The sequence below is a fragment of the Heterodontus francisci genome, chromosome 41 (genome assembly GCF_036365525.1).
Source record: "Heterodontus francisci isolate sHetFra1 chromosome 41, sHetFra1.hap1, whole genome shotgun sequence".
Lineage (NCBI taxonomy): Eukaryota > Metazoa > Chordata > Chondrichthyes > Heterodontiformes > Heterodontidae > Heterodontus > Heterodontus francisci.
Genome location: NC_090411.1, coordinates 12,655,631 through 12,675,993, shown reverse-complemented (window position 1 = coordinate 12,675,993; position 20,363 = coordinate 12,655,631). Strand labels below are relative to the sequence as shown.

The 20,363-nt window shown below is 45.4% G+C and overlaps 1 protein-coding gene across 2 annotated transcripts in view; it reads left to right on the top strand.

Moving 5' to 3' along the window:
- Positions 1-20,363, top strand: part of LOC137353254 (SUN domain-containing protein 2-like) — a 104,766-nt gene that overhangs the window by 47,348 nt on the left and 37,055 nt on the right. For both annotated transcript variants that reach the window (XM_068019329.1, XM_068019330.1), the window contains exons 8-11: positions 1,280-1,413; positions 14,756-15,004; positions 15,361-15,438; positions 17,927-17,970. In XM_068019329.1, coding sequence (XP_067875430.1) covers positions 1,280-1,413; positions 14,756-15,004; positions 15,361-15,438; positions 17,927-17,970 — 505 coding nt within the window. The remainder of the gene's footprint in view (positions 1-1,279; positions 1,414-14,755; positions 15,005-15,360; positions 15,439-17,926; positions 17,971-20,363) is intronic.

The following is a 20,363-nucleotide window of genomic DNA, read 5'->3' as shown; positions in this document are numbered from 1 at the left end:
AGGACTTGCTCTAATTAGAGTCACCTGCAGCAATGACCAGAATATTTCTATTTTATTATATCTGAAAATCCCATTAGAATTGAATTCTGTGAAGATTTCATGAAAAGCTGACATAAGCCTTGCATATAGCAGGTAGGGATGGGGTACTGGAGTGTATAGCGAGTATGGGTGGGCATTGGGGTATATAGAGGCTAGGGGTTGGGGCAGTGGGGTATATAGTGGGTAAGGCTCTGTTCGGAAAAAAAGAAAAGGCTGAGGGATGACCTCATAGTAGCCTTTAAGATTAGGAAAGGATTTGAATGTAGAATACTTTAACACTGAATGTAGAGAAGATGTTTCCACTTGAGGGGGCGACAAAACCATGAGCCCTAAATATAGGATAGCCACTAGTGAATCCAATATGGAATTTAGGAGAAACTTCCTTTACTCAGTGGAATAGCACAGGTTGTTGGGGGTGGCGGGGGGGGGGGGGGGGGGGGGGTAGGGGTGCAGGAAGGAGACAGACACAGAGACAGGCAGAGCAATGGCTTTCAGCCAGATGAAATGGGAGGTGTCCAGTGAATGCATGGAACTTGCTACTACATGGAGTGGTTGATATGAATAGTTTAGATGGATTTAAGGGGAAGCTAGATGAATGCATGAGGGCGGAAAGATATGCCGATTGAGTTAGGTGAAAGTGGGTGGGAAGGCTTGTATGGATCATAATACTGGCATGAACCCATTGGACTGAATAGCCTGTTTCTGTGCTGTACGTTCTGTGTAATTCTTTATGGGTAGTAGGGAGTTGGGGCATTGGGGAACGTAGAGAGTAGGAGGTGGGCACTGGGTATATAGAGAGTAGGGACTGGGATACTTAGAAGGTAGGGAGTGAGTCACTGGGCTATGCAGAGGCGAGGGGCTGTAGACTGGGGTATGTAGAGGGTAGAAGGTGGGGCAGTGTAGAAGGTAGAAGAGGGCAGTGGGATATATTGACAGTGGGCACTGGGGTACATGGAGGGTAAGGGTGGGGCACTGGGGTACATGGAGATATGGGTGGGTATTGGGGTACATGGAGGATAGGGATGGGGTACAGGGGTACATGGAGGGTAGAGGTGGGGCACTGGGTTATATATAAAAGGTAGGAAGTGGGGCACTGGGTTACGTAGAGGGCAAGTTGCAGGGCACAGGGTGAAGAGCTGTGAGGAGCTGTTTCAATGCAGTCTAGTACTGAATATTCAATGCAATGATCAGTAATCTCATCTGCTTTGGTCAATAAGGTGGAATCTTCATCCCTCTGCAGGTGTTTGGCTCTTAATATCGTTCAGACTTGCACGGCCTCGAGCTGAGATGCCAGCAAAAGTAGAAAGAGATGCTGCAAAATGGTCATCTTGGCCAGAGAAACTGGCAGCTCCTGCGATGGACCTCTCTCAGCAGGTAAGCAGCATGCAAATTCACTGGACACCTCCCATTTCATCTGGCTGAAGCCATTGCTCTTCCTGTATCTCTCTGTCTCATCCCACCCACCCCAACCTGTGCATTCTTCCATACAGGTCCTGTATCTGGTGTTGGTGTAACAGTTTACTCTTTTTGTTCAAATGCTACAATCCAGAGTCTATGCATCCCTTAAACATAGGGTAGGCTTGCCCCCAACACCGGTACAGGCACTGGCAGATCCCAACAGCTTGCAGTCAGGGAAAGTCTTAGAAACCAATGACTACCAAACCTATATAAAACATTTATTCGACCTCAGCTGAAGTACAGTGTCCAACTCTAGGCACCACCCTTTAGGAAGAACATCAAGGCTTTGGAGAGGGTGCAGAAAGATTTACTAGAATGACTTCAGGGATGAGGGATTACTGTTATGCAGATAGAATGGAGAAGCTGGGGTTGCTCTCCTTATGGCAGAGAAGGCTAAGAGAAGACCAACACAGGATATCAGCAGAAAAAGCTTTCTCATATCTTAAACAAAATTACAAAGCTCAAAAACATCCCAAACTTCTCATTGAAGCCATCAAGGGATACAAAGATAGTGCAGGAAAATGGTGCTGAAGTAGAAGATCAGCCACGATCTCATTGAATGGCAGAGCGGGCTCGAAGGGCTGAATGGCCAACTCCTGCTCCTATTTCTTATGTTCTTATGTACCCAGCAAAGATCCACACTTATTGGAAATCTTGTACAATCATAAGGAGATGAGCAGTTTTACCGGCACTCTTGAGCCACACAAATATACAAAAAAGGCAAAGACCCTTACACATTGCCCATCTAGCATGTTCCTCCTCCAGACTTATAGTCCTACTCAAGTCCTGACCACTAGACTGGATACAGTTGCTGGTTCACAATGACCAAATAAACTTCATTTAGTGCAACACGAGATGTCTGTTCGATGTTGTGTACAAATGCAGTAGCAACATCCTCAGTACACGAAAATTGGTGGTGTCATAAATAGTAAGGAGGAAAGCCTTAGATTACAGGACGATGTAGATGGGCTGGTAAGATGGGCAGAGCAGTGGCAGATGGAATTTAATCCTGAGAAGTGTGAGGTGATGCATTTTGGGAGGACTAACAAGGCAAGGGAATATACATGGGCGGTGCAGTGGTTAGCACCGCAGCCTCACAGCTCCAGGGACCTGGGTTCGATTCTGGGTACTGCCTGTGCGGAGTTTGTAAGTTCTCCCTGTGACCGCGTGGATTTTTGCCGGGTGCTCCGGTTTCCTCCCACAGCCAAAGACTTGCAGGTTGATAGGTAAATTGGCCATTATAAATTGCCCCTAGTATAGGTAGGTGGTAGGGGGATATAGGGGATGTGGTAGGAATATGGGATTAGTATAAATGGGTGGTTGATGGTCGGCACAGACTCGGTGGGCCGAAGGGCCTGTTTCAGTGCTGCATCTCTAAAATAAAAATAAAATAAAAAAAACAATGGATGGTAGGACCCTAGGAAGTACAGAGGGACCTTGGTGTACTTGTCCATAGATCACTGAAGGCAGCAGCACAGGCAGATAAGGTGGTTGATACTTGCATTTATTAGCCGAGGCATAGAATATGAGAGCAGGGAGGTTATGATGGAGCTGTATAAAACGCTAGTTAGGCCACAGCTGGAGTACTGTGTACAGTTCTGGTCACCACACGAGAGGAAGGATGTGATTGTACTGGAGAGGGTGCAGAGGAGATTCACCAGGATGTTGCCTGGGCTGGAGCATTTCAGCTATGAAGAGAGACTGGATAGGCTAGGGTTGTTTTTCTTAGAGCAGAGAAGACTGAGGGGGGACCTGATAGAGGTATACAAAATTATGAGGGGCATAGATAGAGTAGATTGGAAGAAACTTCTTCCCTTAGCGGAGGCGTCAGTAAGCAGGGGGCATAGATTTAAGGTAAGGGCAGGAGGTTTAGAGGAGATTTGAGGAAAAAAAATTTCACCCAGAGGTTGGTTGGAATCTGGAACACACTGCCTGAAGGGGTGGTAGAGGCAGGAACCCTCACCACATTTAAGAAGTATTTAGATGAGCATTTGAAACAACTACTTGGCTACTGGCCAAGTGCTGGAAAATGGGATTAGAATAGATAATGGATAGATAATGGTTAATGGATAGGAAGCAAAGAGTGGGCAAAAACTGGGCCTTTTCAAGTTGGCAGGCGGTGATCAGTGGAGTGCTACAAACTATTTACAATCTATATTAATGACTTGGATGAAGAGACAGAGAGTAATGTATCTAAGTTTGCTGATGATGCAAAGGTAGATGGAAAGGTATGCCGTTGGGAAGACAGAGAGGCTGCAAAGAGATATACACAGGTTGGCCGGAATTTTACGTTGGTAGGAAGGCCCTGCCCACCGGCCGAAAAGTTGGTGGTAAGCCCGCCTCCACCGGGCCTGGGGAGCCAGGCCGGGATTTTTCGCTCCCCAGGCCCTTAATTGGTCTTGGATGGGACTTCCTCCTGCTTGAGGCAGGAAATTCTGCCTAATGGATCTGCTGGCCAATCAGTGGGCCAGCAGATCTAAGTCACAGCAGCGCCATCAGGAGTGGTGGCCACTGCTGGGACTACATGCAGCCATCAGAGGCAACAGGAAGAACAGCCCCGGAACTCAGGTATGTTTTTAGGGCTTCGCCGGGGACAATTGACCGGGCCCTGGCGAGGCAAGTTGGGGGGGAGGGGGGGCGTTGTGGGGCACAGGTTGCTCAATCAGGAGGGCCCCCGACCCCCCCCCCCCCACCCCCTCAACCAGTCCGCTAGTTGGGGGCAGTAAAATTCTGGCTGTTAAGTGAGTAGGCAACAAGGTGGCAGATGGAGTTTAATGTAGGGAAATGTGAAGTTATTGAGAATAAAACAGAATCATTTTTAAAAGCTGTGAAACTTGTAAGTGTTGATGTTCAAAGAGACTTGGGGGTGCTTATACAAGGAAAGCAGAAAGTTAGCATGCAAGTACAGCAAGCAATTAGGAAGGCAAATGGCATGTTGGCCTTCATTACAAGGGGATTGGACTGCAGAAATAAGGAAGTCTTGCTACAATTGTACAGGGTTTTGGTGAGACCACATCTGGAGTACTGTGTGCAGTTTTGGTCTCGACATTTAAGGAACGATATACTTGCATTGGAGGTGGTACAGCGAAGGTTCACTAAATTGGTCCCTGGGAAGAGGGGGCTGCACTATGATGAAAGGCTGAGTAAATTGGGTCTGTATTCTCTGGAGTTTAGAAGAATGAGAGGCAATCTCATTGAAACATATAAGATTCTGAATGGGCTGGATAGGGTAGACACTGAGAGGTTGTTTCCACTGGTCGAGGAATCTATAACACGGGGGCATGGTCTCAGGATAAGGGGCTGATCATTTAGGACTGTGATGAGAATTTACTTCACTCCACGGGTTGTGAATCTTTGGAATTCTCTATCCCAGAGGGTTGTGGATGCTCCATCGTTGAATACATTTAAGGCTGGGTTAAACAGATTTTTGGTCTCTCAGGGAATCCAGGGATATGGCGAGTGGATGGGAAGGTGGAGTTGAGGCCTAAAATCAGCCATGATCGTTTTCAATGGCAGAGCAGGCTCGATGGGCCATATGGTCTACTCCTGCTCATATTTCTTGTGTTCTTGAGCCTCCTTTCATCCTTCTTCATCTAATCCAATCAGCATATCCTTTGTTTCTTCCTGATGTGCTTATCTAGCTTCCCCTTAAATGCATCTATGCTATTTGCCTGAAGTCCTTGTGGCAGCAAATTCCACATTCTAACTAGAACAAAGAACAGTACAGCACAGGAACAGGCCATTTGGCCCTCCAAGCCTGCGCCGATCTTGATGCCTGCCTAAACTAAAACCTTCTGCACTTCCGGGGTCCGTATCCCTCTATTCCCATCCTATTCATGTATTTGTCAAGATGCCTCTTAAACGTCGCCATCGTACCTGCTTCCACCACCTCCCCCGGCAACAAGTTCCAGGCACTCACCACCCTCTGTGTAAAGAACATGCCTCGCACATCCCCTCTAAACTTTGCCCCTCTCACCTTAAACCTATGTCCCCTAGTAACTGATTCTTCCACCCTAGGAAAAAGCTTCTGACTATCCACTCTGTCCATGCCGCTCATAACTTTGTAAACCTCTATCATGTCGCCCCTCCACCTCTGTCGTTCCAGTGAAAACAATCCGAGTTTATCCAACCTCTCCTCATAGCTAATGCCCTCCAGACCAGGCAACATCCTGGTAAACCTCTTCTGTACCCTCTCCAAAGCCTCCACGTCCTTCTGGTAGTGTGGCGACCAGAATTGCACGCAATATTCTAAGTATGGCCTAACTAAAGTTCTGTACAGCTGCAGCATGACTTGCCAATTTTTATACTCTATGCCCTGACCGATGAAGGCAAGCATGCCGTATGCCTTCTTGACTGCCTTATCCACCTGCGTTGCAACTTTCAGTGACCTGTGGACCTGTACGCCCAGATCTCTCTGCCTGTCAATACTCCTAAGGGTTCTGCCATTTACTGTATGCTTCCCACCTACATTAGACCTTCCAAAATGCATTACCTCACATTTGTCCGGATTAAACTCCATCTGCCATTTCTCCGCCCAAGTCTCCAACCGATCTATATCCTGCTGTATCCTCTGACAATCCTCATCACTATCTGCAACTCCACCTACCTTTGTGTCGTCCGCAAACTTACTAATCAGACCAGCTACATTTTCCTCCAAATCATTTATATATACTACAAACGGCAAAGGTCCCAACACTGATCCCTGCGGAACACCACTAGGCACATCCCTCCATTCAGAATAGCACCTTTTCACTGCTACCCTCTGTCTTCTATGACCGAGCCAGTTCTGTATCCATCTTGCCAGCTCACCTCTGATCCCATGTGACTTCACCTTTTGTACCAGTCTGCCATGATGGACCTTGTCAAAGGCTTTACTGAAGTCCATATAGATAACATCCACTGCCTTCCTTCATCAATCGTCTTCGTCACTTCCTCAAAAAACTCAATCAAGTTAGTGAGACACGACCTCCCCTTCACAAAACCATGCTGCCTCTCGCTAATAAGTTCGTTTGTTTTCAAATGGGAGTAAATCCTGTCCCGAAGAATCCTCTCTAATAATTTCCTATCTGGGTAAAGAAGTTTCTCCTAAATTCTGTATTGGATTTATTAGTGATTATTTTATGTTTTGGTCTCCCCACAAGTGGAAATGTTTTCTCTACATCTGCCTTATCAAACATTTAATTATTTTAAGGAACTCTCTCAGACTCCGTCACCCTTCTCTTTACTAGTGAATTAGAGTCCTGTATTCCAACCTCTGTGCACCAACAGCCCTGGCTACCCAGCATCTCTTCACCCCCACCCCCCCCCCGCCCCAACCTCCCCTCTAACAAGGGACCAGACAGGGTGCACTTCAGTTCCCATCATCTTTGCACTGAGCATAGAACCCTTGACAGCGGAGTGAGTTTGGACATCCACAGTGTAGCAGCTGGAGGAGCTGAACATAATGCCAATCTATACTTGATGACATTCCACATTATGTAACTAACCCTTCCATCTCATTCCCAACACTTTCTTTAAGGTCAAGCTTTTTGGCTGATTGGGAGAAGTTAACCTCGTCGGCCTCCACTCCTGACAAATGCTGAGAAATACTTCTCTATCTTCTCAACTATGTTTATCTCCAGATCAAAAGAACAAGGACAATTTTAAAAATATATTTTATTCATTCATTGGGTGTGGGCATTGCTGGTCAGTCAGCATTAATTGCCCTTGAGAAGGTGGTGGTGAGTCGCCTCTTCAACAATTTTGTGGCGAAGGTGCACCCTCAGTGCTGTTAAGTACAGCGTTCTAGGATTTTGACCCAGTAACGATGAAGTAATTGCTATATTTCCAAGTCAGGGTGTGGTGTGACTTGGAGCAGAACTTGGAGGTGGTAGTGTTCCCATGCACCTACTGTCCTTGTCCTTCTAGGTGGTGGAGGTTTGGTGTTTGGGAGATGCTACTGAAGAGTCCTTGGTGTGTTGCTGTAGTGCAATTCATAGATTGCAGCCACATTACACCAGTGGTGGAGGGAGTGAGTGTTTAAGGTGGTGGATGGGGTGCTGATCAAGCAGTCGGTTTTGTCTTGCATGGTGTCGAGTGCTGAGTGTTGTCCAAGCCATAATTCCAGGCAATCAGAGTATTACGTCACACTCCTGAGTTGTGACTTGTAGGTGGTCAAAAGGTTTTGAAGAATCAGGAGGTGAGCCACTGGCTACAGAATACCTAGCCTCTGAACTGCTTTTGCAGCCACTGTATTTATGTGGCTGGTCCAGTTAAGTCTCTGGCCAATGATGACCAGGATGTTGATGATGGGGAATTCCACAATGGTAATGTCATTGAATGTCAAGGAGGGGTGGTTGAACTTTCGCTTGTTGGAGATGGTCATTGCCTAGCACTTGTGCGGCACAAATGTTACTTGTCACTTTTCAACCAAAGCCTGGTGGTTGTCCTAGTCTTGCTGCATGTGGGCATGGATAGCTTCATTATCTAAGGATTTGCGAATGGAACTGAACACTGTGCAATCATCAGCAAACATCCCCACTTCTGACCTTCTGATGGAGGGAAGGTCATAGATGAAACAGCTGAAGTTGGTTTGGTGTAGGACACTGCCCTGAGGAATACCTGCAACAATTGTCCTGCAGCTGAGATGATTCTCCTCCAACAACCACAGCTATCTTCCTTTGTGCTAGGTGTGACTCCAGCCAGTGAAGAGCTTTCTCCCTGATTCCCATTGACTTTAATTTTGCTCGGGCTTCTTGACGCCACACAAGGTCAGATGCTGCCTTGATGTCAAGGACAGTCACTTTCACCTAATCTTTGGAATTCACCTCTTTTGTTCATGTTTGAAGGCTGTAATGAGGTCTGAAGTTGAGTGATCCTGGTAGAACACAAACTAAACATTGGTTAGCAGGTTATTGGTGAGTAAGTGTCATTTTATAGCACTGTCAATGACACCTTCTATTAGTTTTGATACAACCAGGTGAGAAAGAGGTCTAGGGTTCCCTTTCAGCCTTTACCTGGTCTTACCGTAACAGGGTTTAATTTTTAAACAGTGTTTTTAGCTCTCCCTTGGTGAATCCTTGTTCACCGCTTTTCAATTATAAGGCAAAGAAACCAGCACAAACAGGTTTTCTTGGGTTTAAAGAAGAAAAGTTGAAATTTCTTAAACTCTAATTCGGTTGACACCTACATATACACGACGCGCCCACGCTAGCATGCATACGCGATACATGCAAATAGAGACAGAAAAGAGCAGAAGAAAAAAATCAAATGAAAAGTTTGAGGCAATATTTGAAGATATTTTGTTACGGTTCTTCGAGCTCACTGTAGAGTCCTTGATTGTAGGTAGTTCTTACTTTGCGTTGCAGCCCAGTATTCTTCTTAAACCTTGTTTGGTGTAGGAGACTTTTCTCTCTTGGAGTTCATGTATCTTCAGTGGATTCAGAGGCTTGTGAGAGAGAGAGATGGGAGCAGACAGGAGAGATCTTCTCTGTCCAGGAGCAAACAGACTCTCTCAGTTCAAACTGTTTGTCCAATTCAGAAAAAAAACAGGTTGCCAAGCAGGTTAGTCATGTGACGAACTGGTCTTGCCACATCTTGGATTGTATCACCTTAGCAGTTTCTAGAATGCTCCTCTTACACACAATACCTGGTGATCAAGGTCCATTGTGGGTTGAATGTGTCAGGGAATGGTCCAAGCACTATCTGTTAATATGCAAATGTCTTTACCAGCCATGGCTGATCTGTTTAACAAGCCCTTTCTTCACTCCAGTAAAAGTTTAAAATCAGTGTTAATGACAAAATTAATGTGCCTCCTTCTTGGCAGATAGGGGTCTAGCATGACAGTTTGCTGGTTGAGTGGGATGATGGGCCAGTATTTGACCAGATTGAATTTGTCCTGCCTTTTGTGGACAGAACATACCTGGTCTTTTGTCCACTTTATCTGGTAGATGCTAGTGTTGTAGTTGCATTAGAACAGCTTAGTTAGAGGCATGTATCGTTCTGGAGCACAAGTCTTTGGTACTACAGCAGGACTATTATCAGGTATTACAGCAGGACTATTATCAGGTATTACAGCAGGACTATTATCAGGTATTACAGCAGGAATATTATCAGGGCCCATCGCATTTACTGTAACCAGTGTGTTCAGCTGGTTCTTGATATCATGTGGAATTAATTGAATTGACTGAAGACTGACATCTGTGATGGTGGGGTCCTCAGGAGGAGGCCAAGATGGATTATTCATTCAGCACTTCTAGCTGAAGGTGGTTGCGAATGCTTCAGCCTTGTCTTTTGCACTCATGCTGGGCTCCATCATCATTAAGGATAGAGGTATTCATGGAGCCTTTTCCTCCCATTTGTTGTATAATTGTTGACCATCATTCATGACTGGATGTGGCAAGATGGCAGAGCTTTGATCAGATCCGTTGGTTGAGCGATTGCTTAGTTCTGTCTATAGCATCTTGCTTTACTGTTTAGCATGCCAGTAGTCCTGTGTTGTAGCTTTACCAAGTTGGCACCTCATTTTTAGGTATGCCTTGTGTCGCTCCTGGCATGCTCCTCTATTTTCTTTGTTGAACCAGGGTTAGTCAACTGGTTTTATGGTAATGGGAGTGTGAGGGATAAGCCAGGCCATTAGGTTACAGATTGTGGTGGAATCCAATTTTGCTGATGGCCTACAGTGTCCCATGGATGCCCAATTTTGAGCTGCTAGAGCTGTTCTGAATTTATCCCATTTAACATGGTGGCCATGCCACACAACACGATAGAAGCTGTTCTCAGTTTGAAGATGGGACTCGGTGTAGTGGTCACTCTGTCATGGTAGATTGGTGAGGATGAGGTTATTCCCTTGCATTGGTTCTCTCAACACCTCTTATAGGCCCAGTCTGGAAGCGAGCCAGTCAGAGGTGGTGCTACTGAGTCACGCTTTGGACATTGAAGGCCCACACCAGAGAACATTTTGTGCCCTTCAGTGATGTTCAATATGGAGGAGTACTGATTCATCAGCTGAGGAGGGTGGTAGATTGTAATCAGCGGGTATCCTTACTCATGTTTGACCTAATGCCCTATAAGGGAAGGGACGGTACTGGACCTAATCCTAGGGAATGAAGCCAGACAAATGGCACAGTGGTTAGCACCGCAGCCTCACAGCTCCAGCGACCCGGGTTCAGTTCTGGGTACTGCCTGTGCGGAGTTTGCAAGTTCTCCCTGTGACCGCATGGGTTTCCGCCGGGTGCTCCGGTTTCCTCCCACAGCCAAAGACTTGCAACTTGATAGGTAAATTGGCCGTGGTAAATTGTCCCTAGTGTAGGTAGGTGGTAGGAGAATTGTGGGGATGTGGTAGGGAATATGGGATTTAATGTAGGATTAGTATAAGTGGGTGGTTGTTGGTCGGCACAGACTCGATGGGCCGAAGGGCCTGTTTCAGCGCTGTATCACTCTCTGTGACTCTCTCTCTCTCTCTCTCTATGACAAGTGGTAGAAGTTCAGTGGGGGATCATTTTGGGGATAGTGACCATAACTCTGTAATGTTTAAGGTAGTTATGGAAAAGGACAAAGAGGGACCAGAAATAAAAGTACTGAATTGGGGGAAGGCCGATTTTCAATATGATAAAATAGGATCTGGCCAAAGTGGACTGGGAGCAGCTACTTGTAGGAAAGTCTACATCAAACCAGTGGGAGTCATTCAAAAAGGAAATAGTGAGAGTTCAGAGCCAACATGTTCCCGTAAAGATGAAGGGTAGGACCAACAAGTCCAGGGAACCCTGGATGTCAAGGGATATAGAGGATTGGATCAGGAAAAAAAGGAGGCTTATGGCAGACTCAGAGCACTGAAAACAGCGGAGGTCCTGGAGGAGGATAAAAAGTGTAGGGTGATACTTAAAAAAAGTAATTAGAGCGAAGAGGGGACATAAAAAAAATGCTGGCAGGCAAGATAAAGGAAAATCCCAAGGTGTTTTATAAGTATATTAAGGGCAAGAGGATAACCAGGGAAAGAATAGGGCCCATTAGGGACCAAAGTGGCAATCTGTGTGTGGAGCCAGAGAATGTCGGTGATGTTTTAAATGATTACTTTTCATCTGTGTTCACAATGGAGAAGGACGATGTAGGTATAGAGATCAGGGAGGGGGATTGTGATATATTTGAACAAATTAGTATTGAAAGGGAGGAAGTATTAGTTGTTTTAGCAGGCTTAAAAGTGGATAAATCCCCAGGCCCAGATGAGATGTATCCCAGCTGTTATGAGGCAAGGGAGGAGATGGCAGGGGCTCTGACACAAATTTTCAAATCCTCTCTGGCCACAGGAGAGGTACCAGAGGACTGGAGGACAGCGAATGTGGTACCATTATTCAAGAAGGGGAGCAGGGATAAACTAGGTAATTAATTACAGGCCAGTGAGTCTAACATCATTGGTAGACAAACTATTGGATAAAGTTCTGAGGGACAGGATTAATCTCCACTGGAGAGGCAGGGATTATTCAGGGATAGTCAGCATGGCTTTGTCAGGGGGAGATCGTGTCTAACAAACTTGATTGAATTTTTAGAGGAGGTGACTAGATGTGTAGATGAGGGTAAAGCAGTTGATGTAGTCTACATGGACTTCAGTAAGGCTTTTGAAAAGGTCCCGCATGGGAGATTGGTTAAGAAGGTAAGAGCCCATGGGATTCAGGGCAATTTGTCAAATTGGATCCAAAATTGGCTTAGTGGCAGGAGGCAGAGGGTAATGGTCGAGGCTTGTTTTTGCAAGTGGAAGCCTGTGATCCGTGTTGTACAGCAGGGACTGGGGACCCTTGCTGTTTGTAGTGTACATTAATGATTTAGACGTGAATATAGGTGGTATGATCTGTAAGTTCGCAGATGACACGAAAATTGGTGTCGTAAAAAGTGAGGAGGAAAGCCTTAGATTACAGGACGATATAGATGGGCTGGTAAGATGGGCGGAGCAGTGACAAATGAAATTTAATCCTGAGTAGCGAGGTGATGCATTTTGGGAGGACTAACAAGGCAAGGGAATATACAATGGATGGTAGGACCCTAGGAAATACAGAAGGTCAGAGGGACCTTGGTGTACTTCTCCATAGATCACTGAAGGCAGCAGCACAGGTAGATAAGGTGGTTAGGAAGGCATATGGGATACTTGCTTTTATTAGCTGAGGCATAGAATATAAGAGCAGGGAGATTATGCTGGAGCTGTATAAAATGCTAGTTAGGCCACAGCTGGAGTACTGTGTACAATTCTGGGCACCACACTATAGGAAAGATGTGATTGCTCTGGAGAGGGTGCAGAGGAGATTCACCAGGATGTTGCTTGGGCTGGAGCATTCAGCTATGAAGAGAGACTAGGGGTTGTTTTCATTGCAGCAGAGAAGGCTGAGGGGGGACCTGATTGAGGCATACAAAATTATGAGAGGCATTGATAGGATAGATAGGAAGAAATGTTTTCCCTTAGTGGAGGGGTCAATAACCAGGGGGCATCGATTTAAGGTAAGGGGCAGGAGGTTGAGAGGGGATTTGAGGTAACATTTTTTCACCCAGAGTGGTTGGATTCTGGAACACACTGCCTGAAGGGGTTTTAGAGGCAGGAACCCTTATCACATTTAAGAAGTATTTAGAGGAATGCCATAGCATACAAGGATACGGGCCAAGTGCTGGAAAATGGGATTAGTATAGATAGGTGCTTGATGGCTGGCACAGACACGATGGGCTGAAGGGCCTGTTTCTGTGCTGTATAACTCTATGACTCTGACTCTATAATGTCTCATGGCATTAACGTTTAGGACTCCCAGGACCACTCCCTACTCCCGGCATCTCTGGTAGGTCTGTCCTGCCAGTGGAACAGGACATATGCTACCATACCCACAATGTCCCAATGTACTTCTCTGCAAGAACTGCCTGACAATTTGTGACAATTTGGTAGATACATGGTCACCATTATTGATGCTCGTTCTTTTTTAAATCCCAGATTTATTTAATTAATTGAATTTAAATTCCTCAGCACCCATGGTTAGATTTGAAATTCATTCGTCCCGGCCTCTGATTACTAGTCTACTAATAGAATCACGATACTGCCATACCCATTATGCCCCAGTACTCCTCTGCAAGTATTGTCTGACAAATTATGCTGACCTCACAAATTATATGGACATTTTCTTAAGAAAGCATAGCAGATGACAGATGGGCATTTTTGAGCAGAGCCAGCACTTAACCTTTCCTTGTTTTTAAGTTGGCAGGGCAAATTGAAGGTTCCTTTTTAGCTGTCTGCATCTGTGTGGCAAGGACATATTCCTAATTGACATACAGCCATTGAATTACTTTTGAAGTGTAACAACCAATTTACACACAGCAAGGTCACATGATAAATGTCTAGTTAATCTGTTCTGAGGCTTCTCGTTGAGATGTGTTGATCAGAACTGTGGGTGAACTACACCTGGACAGCACATAGGGCCTTAGTTTAATGTCTCGCGCAAAAGATGCGATGACCAGTGCAGTACTCCCTCATTACCGCACTCAACGATCAGCCTATATTTCCCTGAAGGGAAGCTTGAAACCACAACCCCTGCCAAAGAGACAAGTGTACTGACACATGAAGAAATGTTGATTTGCACAGATGGTAGATTGAATTGGAAATGGGTTTCGAAAATGGCATCTCAACCAAACGGCTTCTGTCACAACAAACATTTTCATTAAATATCCTGTTGGTATGAAGGAGGTGGGGGGGTGCTGGGGATTGACAGTTTAGAAGGGATGGAATTGGTAGTGAAGTAGGAGGGGACTGACGGTTCATGGGAGGGGATTTGTAGTGTGAGGTAGGATGAGGATTTGCAGTCGGGAGGGGTTTGGCGGTGTGTGGGGGAAGGGGGTTGGCGGTGTGTGGGGGAAGGGGGCTGGCACTGTGGGGACAGGGAATGAATGGTTTGGCAGTTGGGGAAGGGGAGTGGATTGGCAGTAGTGGTAGGGGAAAAGGGTTTTTCACTGCAGGTGGGGAAGGAGATATTAGTCAGTGTGGTAAGGGGAAACCATGCAACTCCTCTGCCAATGTGAGGTATAGTGATCCAGCACTAGATTACAACTGATATTGAATTTTGTTTGGCTCTGCTCCGTGTCAATCTGTGCAGGACCAGGCTGCTTTTCACTATAATCTGGTCCTTGGCATCGCACATGAAACTTATAAGAGTACAAAACATGATAGTCATACAGACTGAAATAGACGAAATATAACTGTAATTGAGCCCTTATAGATCAGGCTGACATCCAGCTAGAAACATTTTTTTTTTATTAGTTTGATTTGCAGTCTCGTGTGCAGAGAATGGAGCACCAATTGGCACAGCTGGCTTCTGACTTTCATACTCAGCTCCAGCACGACACTGAAGCAAGTCGGCGAATCCAGGAGGCAGCAGAAAGGGAAACTGTCTCAGTCATACCTCCCCTGACACAGGGGGATGTGACCAAACTGCTCCAAGAGTTTGTCAGTCAACAGCACGAGGTGGTCCGAGATGAACTGCCGAACGATTCAATCTCGAGGATTCAGGTGAGTTTTAATTCTTCACTTCGCCAACAGATATTTGATAGCGGGGCCACAATGTAGCACAAATGCGGCTCAGCAAGTATTTCTCACTGCATTCTATCTCTGCTCATCAGACATTAAGAACATAATTGAAGTGTAAATTTAGCGAGTTTCAACCCATTATCAGTCTGTACCCGATAGTGTGAGTATTTAGTGGTGTGCGCGTGGGGTTCTTTCCAAAACATGAAAGTAAATTGTATCTTTAGTTACTGCATTGTATGAGGTGCCTGGTAAATTCCATTCACAAATGTTCTGGGAAGATCCTCATTTGTACAAGGAGGAAGATTCTAAGTAATATTATATCGTTTTTCCCCCCCTAGACTGATATAGCCACAATCCAGCAACAGCATGATGCCCAAATGGAGCTGTTGCTGCAAAAAGTTAATGGCCAAACAGAGGTGAGTTTTGTAAATTTTTATGGAAGGGTCGGTCAGTGACTATGAAATTTATCGGGTGGTCAGTCAGTGATGGTTGAAATGTGATGTGCTTTTAGGATTTTAAAGGTAGTAGATAGCAGTAAAATCAGAGAACGTGGCCTGCACTTGAAGGGGATTATATTCAAAAGTGATTGACTTTAACTGCCCTGCCCTGATGGAAATTGCCAGGAGGCAGTTAAAATGGGAGCCATTTCCCTCTGCTCCCGCTTCCTTCCCGATGTGTCCCCATATTAATCTGCCCTCTTGAAGCAGAGTCCTGTATTAAATATGCAGATCAGGTCCAATATGGTCACCAGGACCCAATCTGCAATTTCAACCTGAGGTCAGAATGGTGTGGGACTGGAGGTGGAGGTGGGGGTGGGGGCAGGAGTGAAGAAGGGGCAGCTTCAACAGCAGGCAAAATCTCCTGTTTGTGCTTCTTTGGAATTCTCTTCCTCAAAAGGCAGTGGAAGCAGAGTCTTTGAATATTTTTAAGGCAGAGGTAGACAGATTCTTGATAAGCAAGGGGATGAAAGGTTATTGGGGGTAGGCAGGAATGTGGAGTTCAGGTTACAATCAGATCAGCAATGATCTTGATGAATGGCGTAGCAGGCTCGAGGGACTGAGTGGCCTGCTCCTAATTCATATGTTCGCATGTTCTGCACACCAGCAACGCTGTCATTCAGACTGGCTGTTGAGTGGAATCTGCAACTTTATATTTAAATGAGACCCTGTCATTAAGATCAGCCAAGTCCATGTCCTCACCCTTGCTGGACTTTTCCCATGCTGCCACACTTCCCTACATCCTCACCTTTCCCCATGTTAATATTGGGGCCAGTATTTGTGAATCAATAGTCAATCTATGAAACAGACACCCTGGGGAGATGCTAGAAGCAGACAGTATTAATTTATTTAAATACAAATTAGAATTTGCATCTTTCAGAAAATAATATTTCGTGATAGTGTAAGAGTAGTGTGAAACATGACGTGGTAAGTGTAGCGGTCTTTCGGGTATAAATCAATCCTCATTGTTCCTATGGTTTCTTGGTGACAACTTCTAAAGTGGTATATAGAGCCTTCAATATAATAAAATGTTCCAAGGCGCTTCACAGGAGCATTATAAAAAATATGACATCGAGCCACAAAAGGAAATATTAGGTCACATGTCCAAAAGCTGGGCCAAAGAGGCAGGTTTTAAGAAGTGTTTTAAAGGAGGAAAACAAAGTAGAGATGCGGAGAGGTGTAGAGAGGGTATTCCAGAGATTAGGGCTGAGGCAATTGAAGGCACGACCACCAGTGGTGGAGCGATTAAAATTGGGGATGCTCAAGAGGCCAGAATTAGAGGAGCGCAGATATCTGTGAGGGTAGTGGGGCTGGTGGAGATTAGAGATAGGGAAGGGCAAGGCCATGGAGGGATTTGAAAACGAGAATGAAAATTTTGAATTCGAGGATTTGCTTGACCAGGATTCAATGTAGGTCAGTGAACACATGGGTGATAGGTGAACGGGACTTGTTGCGAGTTAAGATGCAGGCAGCAGAGTTTTGGATGACCTCAAGTTTATGGAGGGTAGAATGTGAGAGACCAGCCAGGAGTGCATTGGAATAGTCAAGTCTAGAGGTAACAAAGCATGATTGACGATTTCAGAAGCAGGTGAGCAAAGACGGGTGAAATCGGGCGATGTTACAGAGGCGGAAATGGTCAGTTTTAGAGATGGCGCAAATATAAGGTCAGAAGGTCATCTCGGTCAAATGTGATACCAAGGTTGTAAACAGTCTGGCCTAATCTCAGACTGTTGCTTGGGAGAGGGATTGAGGCGGTAGGTAGGGAACAGAGTTTGGAGTGGAGTTTCCTGCACATTCAGCACAGGATATCGGATAAGCAGTCTGATAATTTAGCAACAGTGGAGGAGCCGAGAGAGGTGGTGGTGGTAAGATAGAGCTAGGTGTCATAAGCATACATGTGAAAAATAACACTGTGCTTTCGGATAGATAGGTATTATGTTGGGGCTTCAGAACACTGCACAATCAAGATGAGGAAGAGAGAATTGAGGGGCAACAAAAATCTAAGAATAACAATTTATGAAGTGTTTGGCCTTCATACAGCATTGGGCTTTAGGCTAGCCTTGGAGCTAGCCACCTTTTGCCAAATCCAAAGCTGATAGAAGTGAGGCAAGGGTGGATCATGTTTTGTGTTGCTGAAAATTCATTAAAAACTACAATAATTAAGGTGTGTACACATCATAAAATATAGAATGAAATGGGGGAAAAATCTTCTATTTTGGAAACCAGATTCATGGTGTTTGTTTTACATTGTAAAGTTTCTGGACAGCCTGCTGTCTGATCTAAAACTGTACAGATGGCAAGCCAGCAGGATCTGTGCAGTCTGGCGAGTTGTAACTGGAATCAATACAAATCTCAAAGCACAAGCACATAAAATTGAATCCCATTTTCTGCTTCTTTCCCTTTCCAGGAGATGTTCAGAGAAATAAAGGAAGCAAAGTCTGCTTTTGTGAGGTACGGGGGATGGGGCTGTGCCACAGTTTCTCTATTGTGTATCAAATTGGCCAACAGGAGTGTTTCCAATCAGAAATAGCCACGGTGATGTCCATTACTAATTTAGAGTTGGTTATTGCTGCAGTGCTGGGAGCTGATTTTTTTTTTTAGAATTAGAATTAGAATATTACAGCGCAGTACAGGCCCTTCGGCCCTCGATGTTGCGCCGATCATCTGACCTACACTATTCCATTTACATCCATATGTCTATCCAATGACCACTTAAATGCCCTTAAAGTTGGCGAGTCTACTACTGTTGCAGGCAGGGCGTTCCACGCCCCTACTACTCTCTGAGTAAAGAAACTACCTCTGACATCTGTCCTATATCTTTCACCCCTCAACTTAAAGCTATGTCCCCTCGTGTTTGCCATCCTCATCCGAGGAAAAAGACTCTCACTATCCACCCTATCTAACCCTCTGATTATCTTGTATGTCTCTATTAAGTCACCTCTCCTCCTCCTTCTCTCTAACGAAAACAACCCCAAGTCCCTCAGCCTTTCCTCGTAAGACCTTCCTTCCATACCAGGCAACATCCTAGTAAATCTCCTCTGCACCCTTTCCAAAGCTTCGACATCCTTCCTATAATGCGGTGACCAGAACTGCACGCAATACTCCAGGTGCGGCCTCACCAGAGTTTTGTACAGCTGCATCATGACCCCGTGGCTCTGAAACTCGATCCCCCTACTAATAAAGGCTAACACACCATATGCCTTCTTAACAGCCCTATTAACCTGGGTAGCAACTTTCAGGGATTTATGTACCTGGATACCAAGATCTCTCTGCTCATCTACACTACCAAGAATCTTCCCATTAGCCCAGTACTCTGCATTGCTGTTACTCCTTCCAAAGTGAATCACCTCACACTTCTCCGCATTAAACTCCATTTGCCATCTCTCAGCCCAGCTCTGCAGCCTATCTATGTCCCTCTGTACCCTACAACACCCTTCGACACTATCCACAACTCCACCGACCTTCGTGTCATCCGCAAATTTACTAACACACCCTTCTACACCCTCATCCAGGTCGTTTATAAAAATGACAAACAGCAGTGGCCCCAAAACAGAACCTTGCGGTACACCACTAGTAACTAAACTCCAGGATGAACATTTGCCATCAACCACCACCCTCTGTCTTCTTTCAGCTAGCCAATTTCTGATCCAAAGCTCTAAATCACCTTCAACCCCATACTTGCGTATTTTCTGCAATAGCCTACCGTGGGGAACCTTATCAAACGCCTTACTGAAATCCATATACACCACATCCACGGCTTTACCCTCATCCACCTGTTTGGTCACCTTCTCGAAAAACTCAATAAGGTTTGTGAGGCACGACCTACCTTTCACAAAACCGTGCTGACTATCGCAAATGAACTTATTCTTTTCAAGATGATTATAAATCCTGTCTCTTATAACCTTTTCCAACATTTTACCCACAACCGAAGTAAGGCTCACAGGTCTATAATTACCAGGGCTGTCTCTACTCCCCTTCTTGAACAAGGGGACAACATTTGCTATCCTCCAGTCCTCCGGCACTACTCCTGTCGACAATGACGACTTGAAGATCAACAACAACGGCTCTGCAATCTCCTCCCTGGCTTCCCAGAGAATCCTAGGATAAATCCCATCTGGCCCAGGGGACTTATCTATTTTCACTCTTTCCAAAATTGCTAACACCTCCTCCTTGTGAATCTCAATCCCATCTAGCCTAGTAGGCTGTATCTCAGTAATCTCCTCGGCAACATTTTCTTTCTCTACTGTAAATACTGACGAAAAATATTCATTTAACGCTTCCCCTATCTCCTCTGATTCCGCACACAACTTCCCACTACTATCCTTGATTGGCCCTGTTCTAACTCTTATCATTCGTTTATTCCTGATATACCTATAGAAAGCCTTAGGGTTTTCTTTGATCCTATCCGCCAATGACTTCTCGTGTCCTCTCCTTGCTCTTCTTAGCCCTCCCTTTAGATCCTTCCTGGCTAGCTTGTAACTCTCAAGCGCCCTAACTGAGCCTTCACGTCTCATCCTAACATAAGCCGCCCTCTTCCTCTTGACAAGCGCTTCAACTTCTTGAGTAAACCACGGCTCCCTTGCTCGACAACTTCCTCCCTGCCTGACAGGTACATACTTATCAAGGACACGCATTAGCTGCTCCTTGAATAAGCTCCACATTTCGTTTGTGCCCATCCCCTGCAGTTTCCTTCCCCATCCTACACATCCTAAATCTTGCCTAATCGCGTCATAATTTCCTTTCCCCCAGCTATAATTCTTGCCCTGTGGTATATACCTGTCCCTGCCCATCGCTAAGGTAAACCTAACCGAATTGTGATCACTATCGCCAAAGTGCTCACCTAC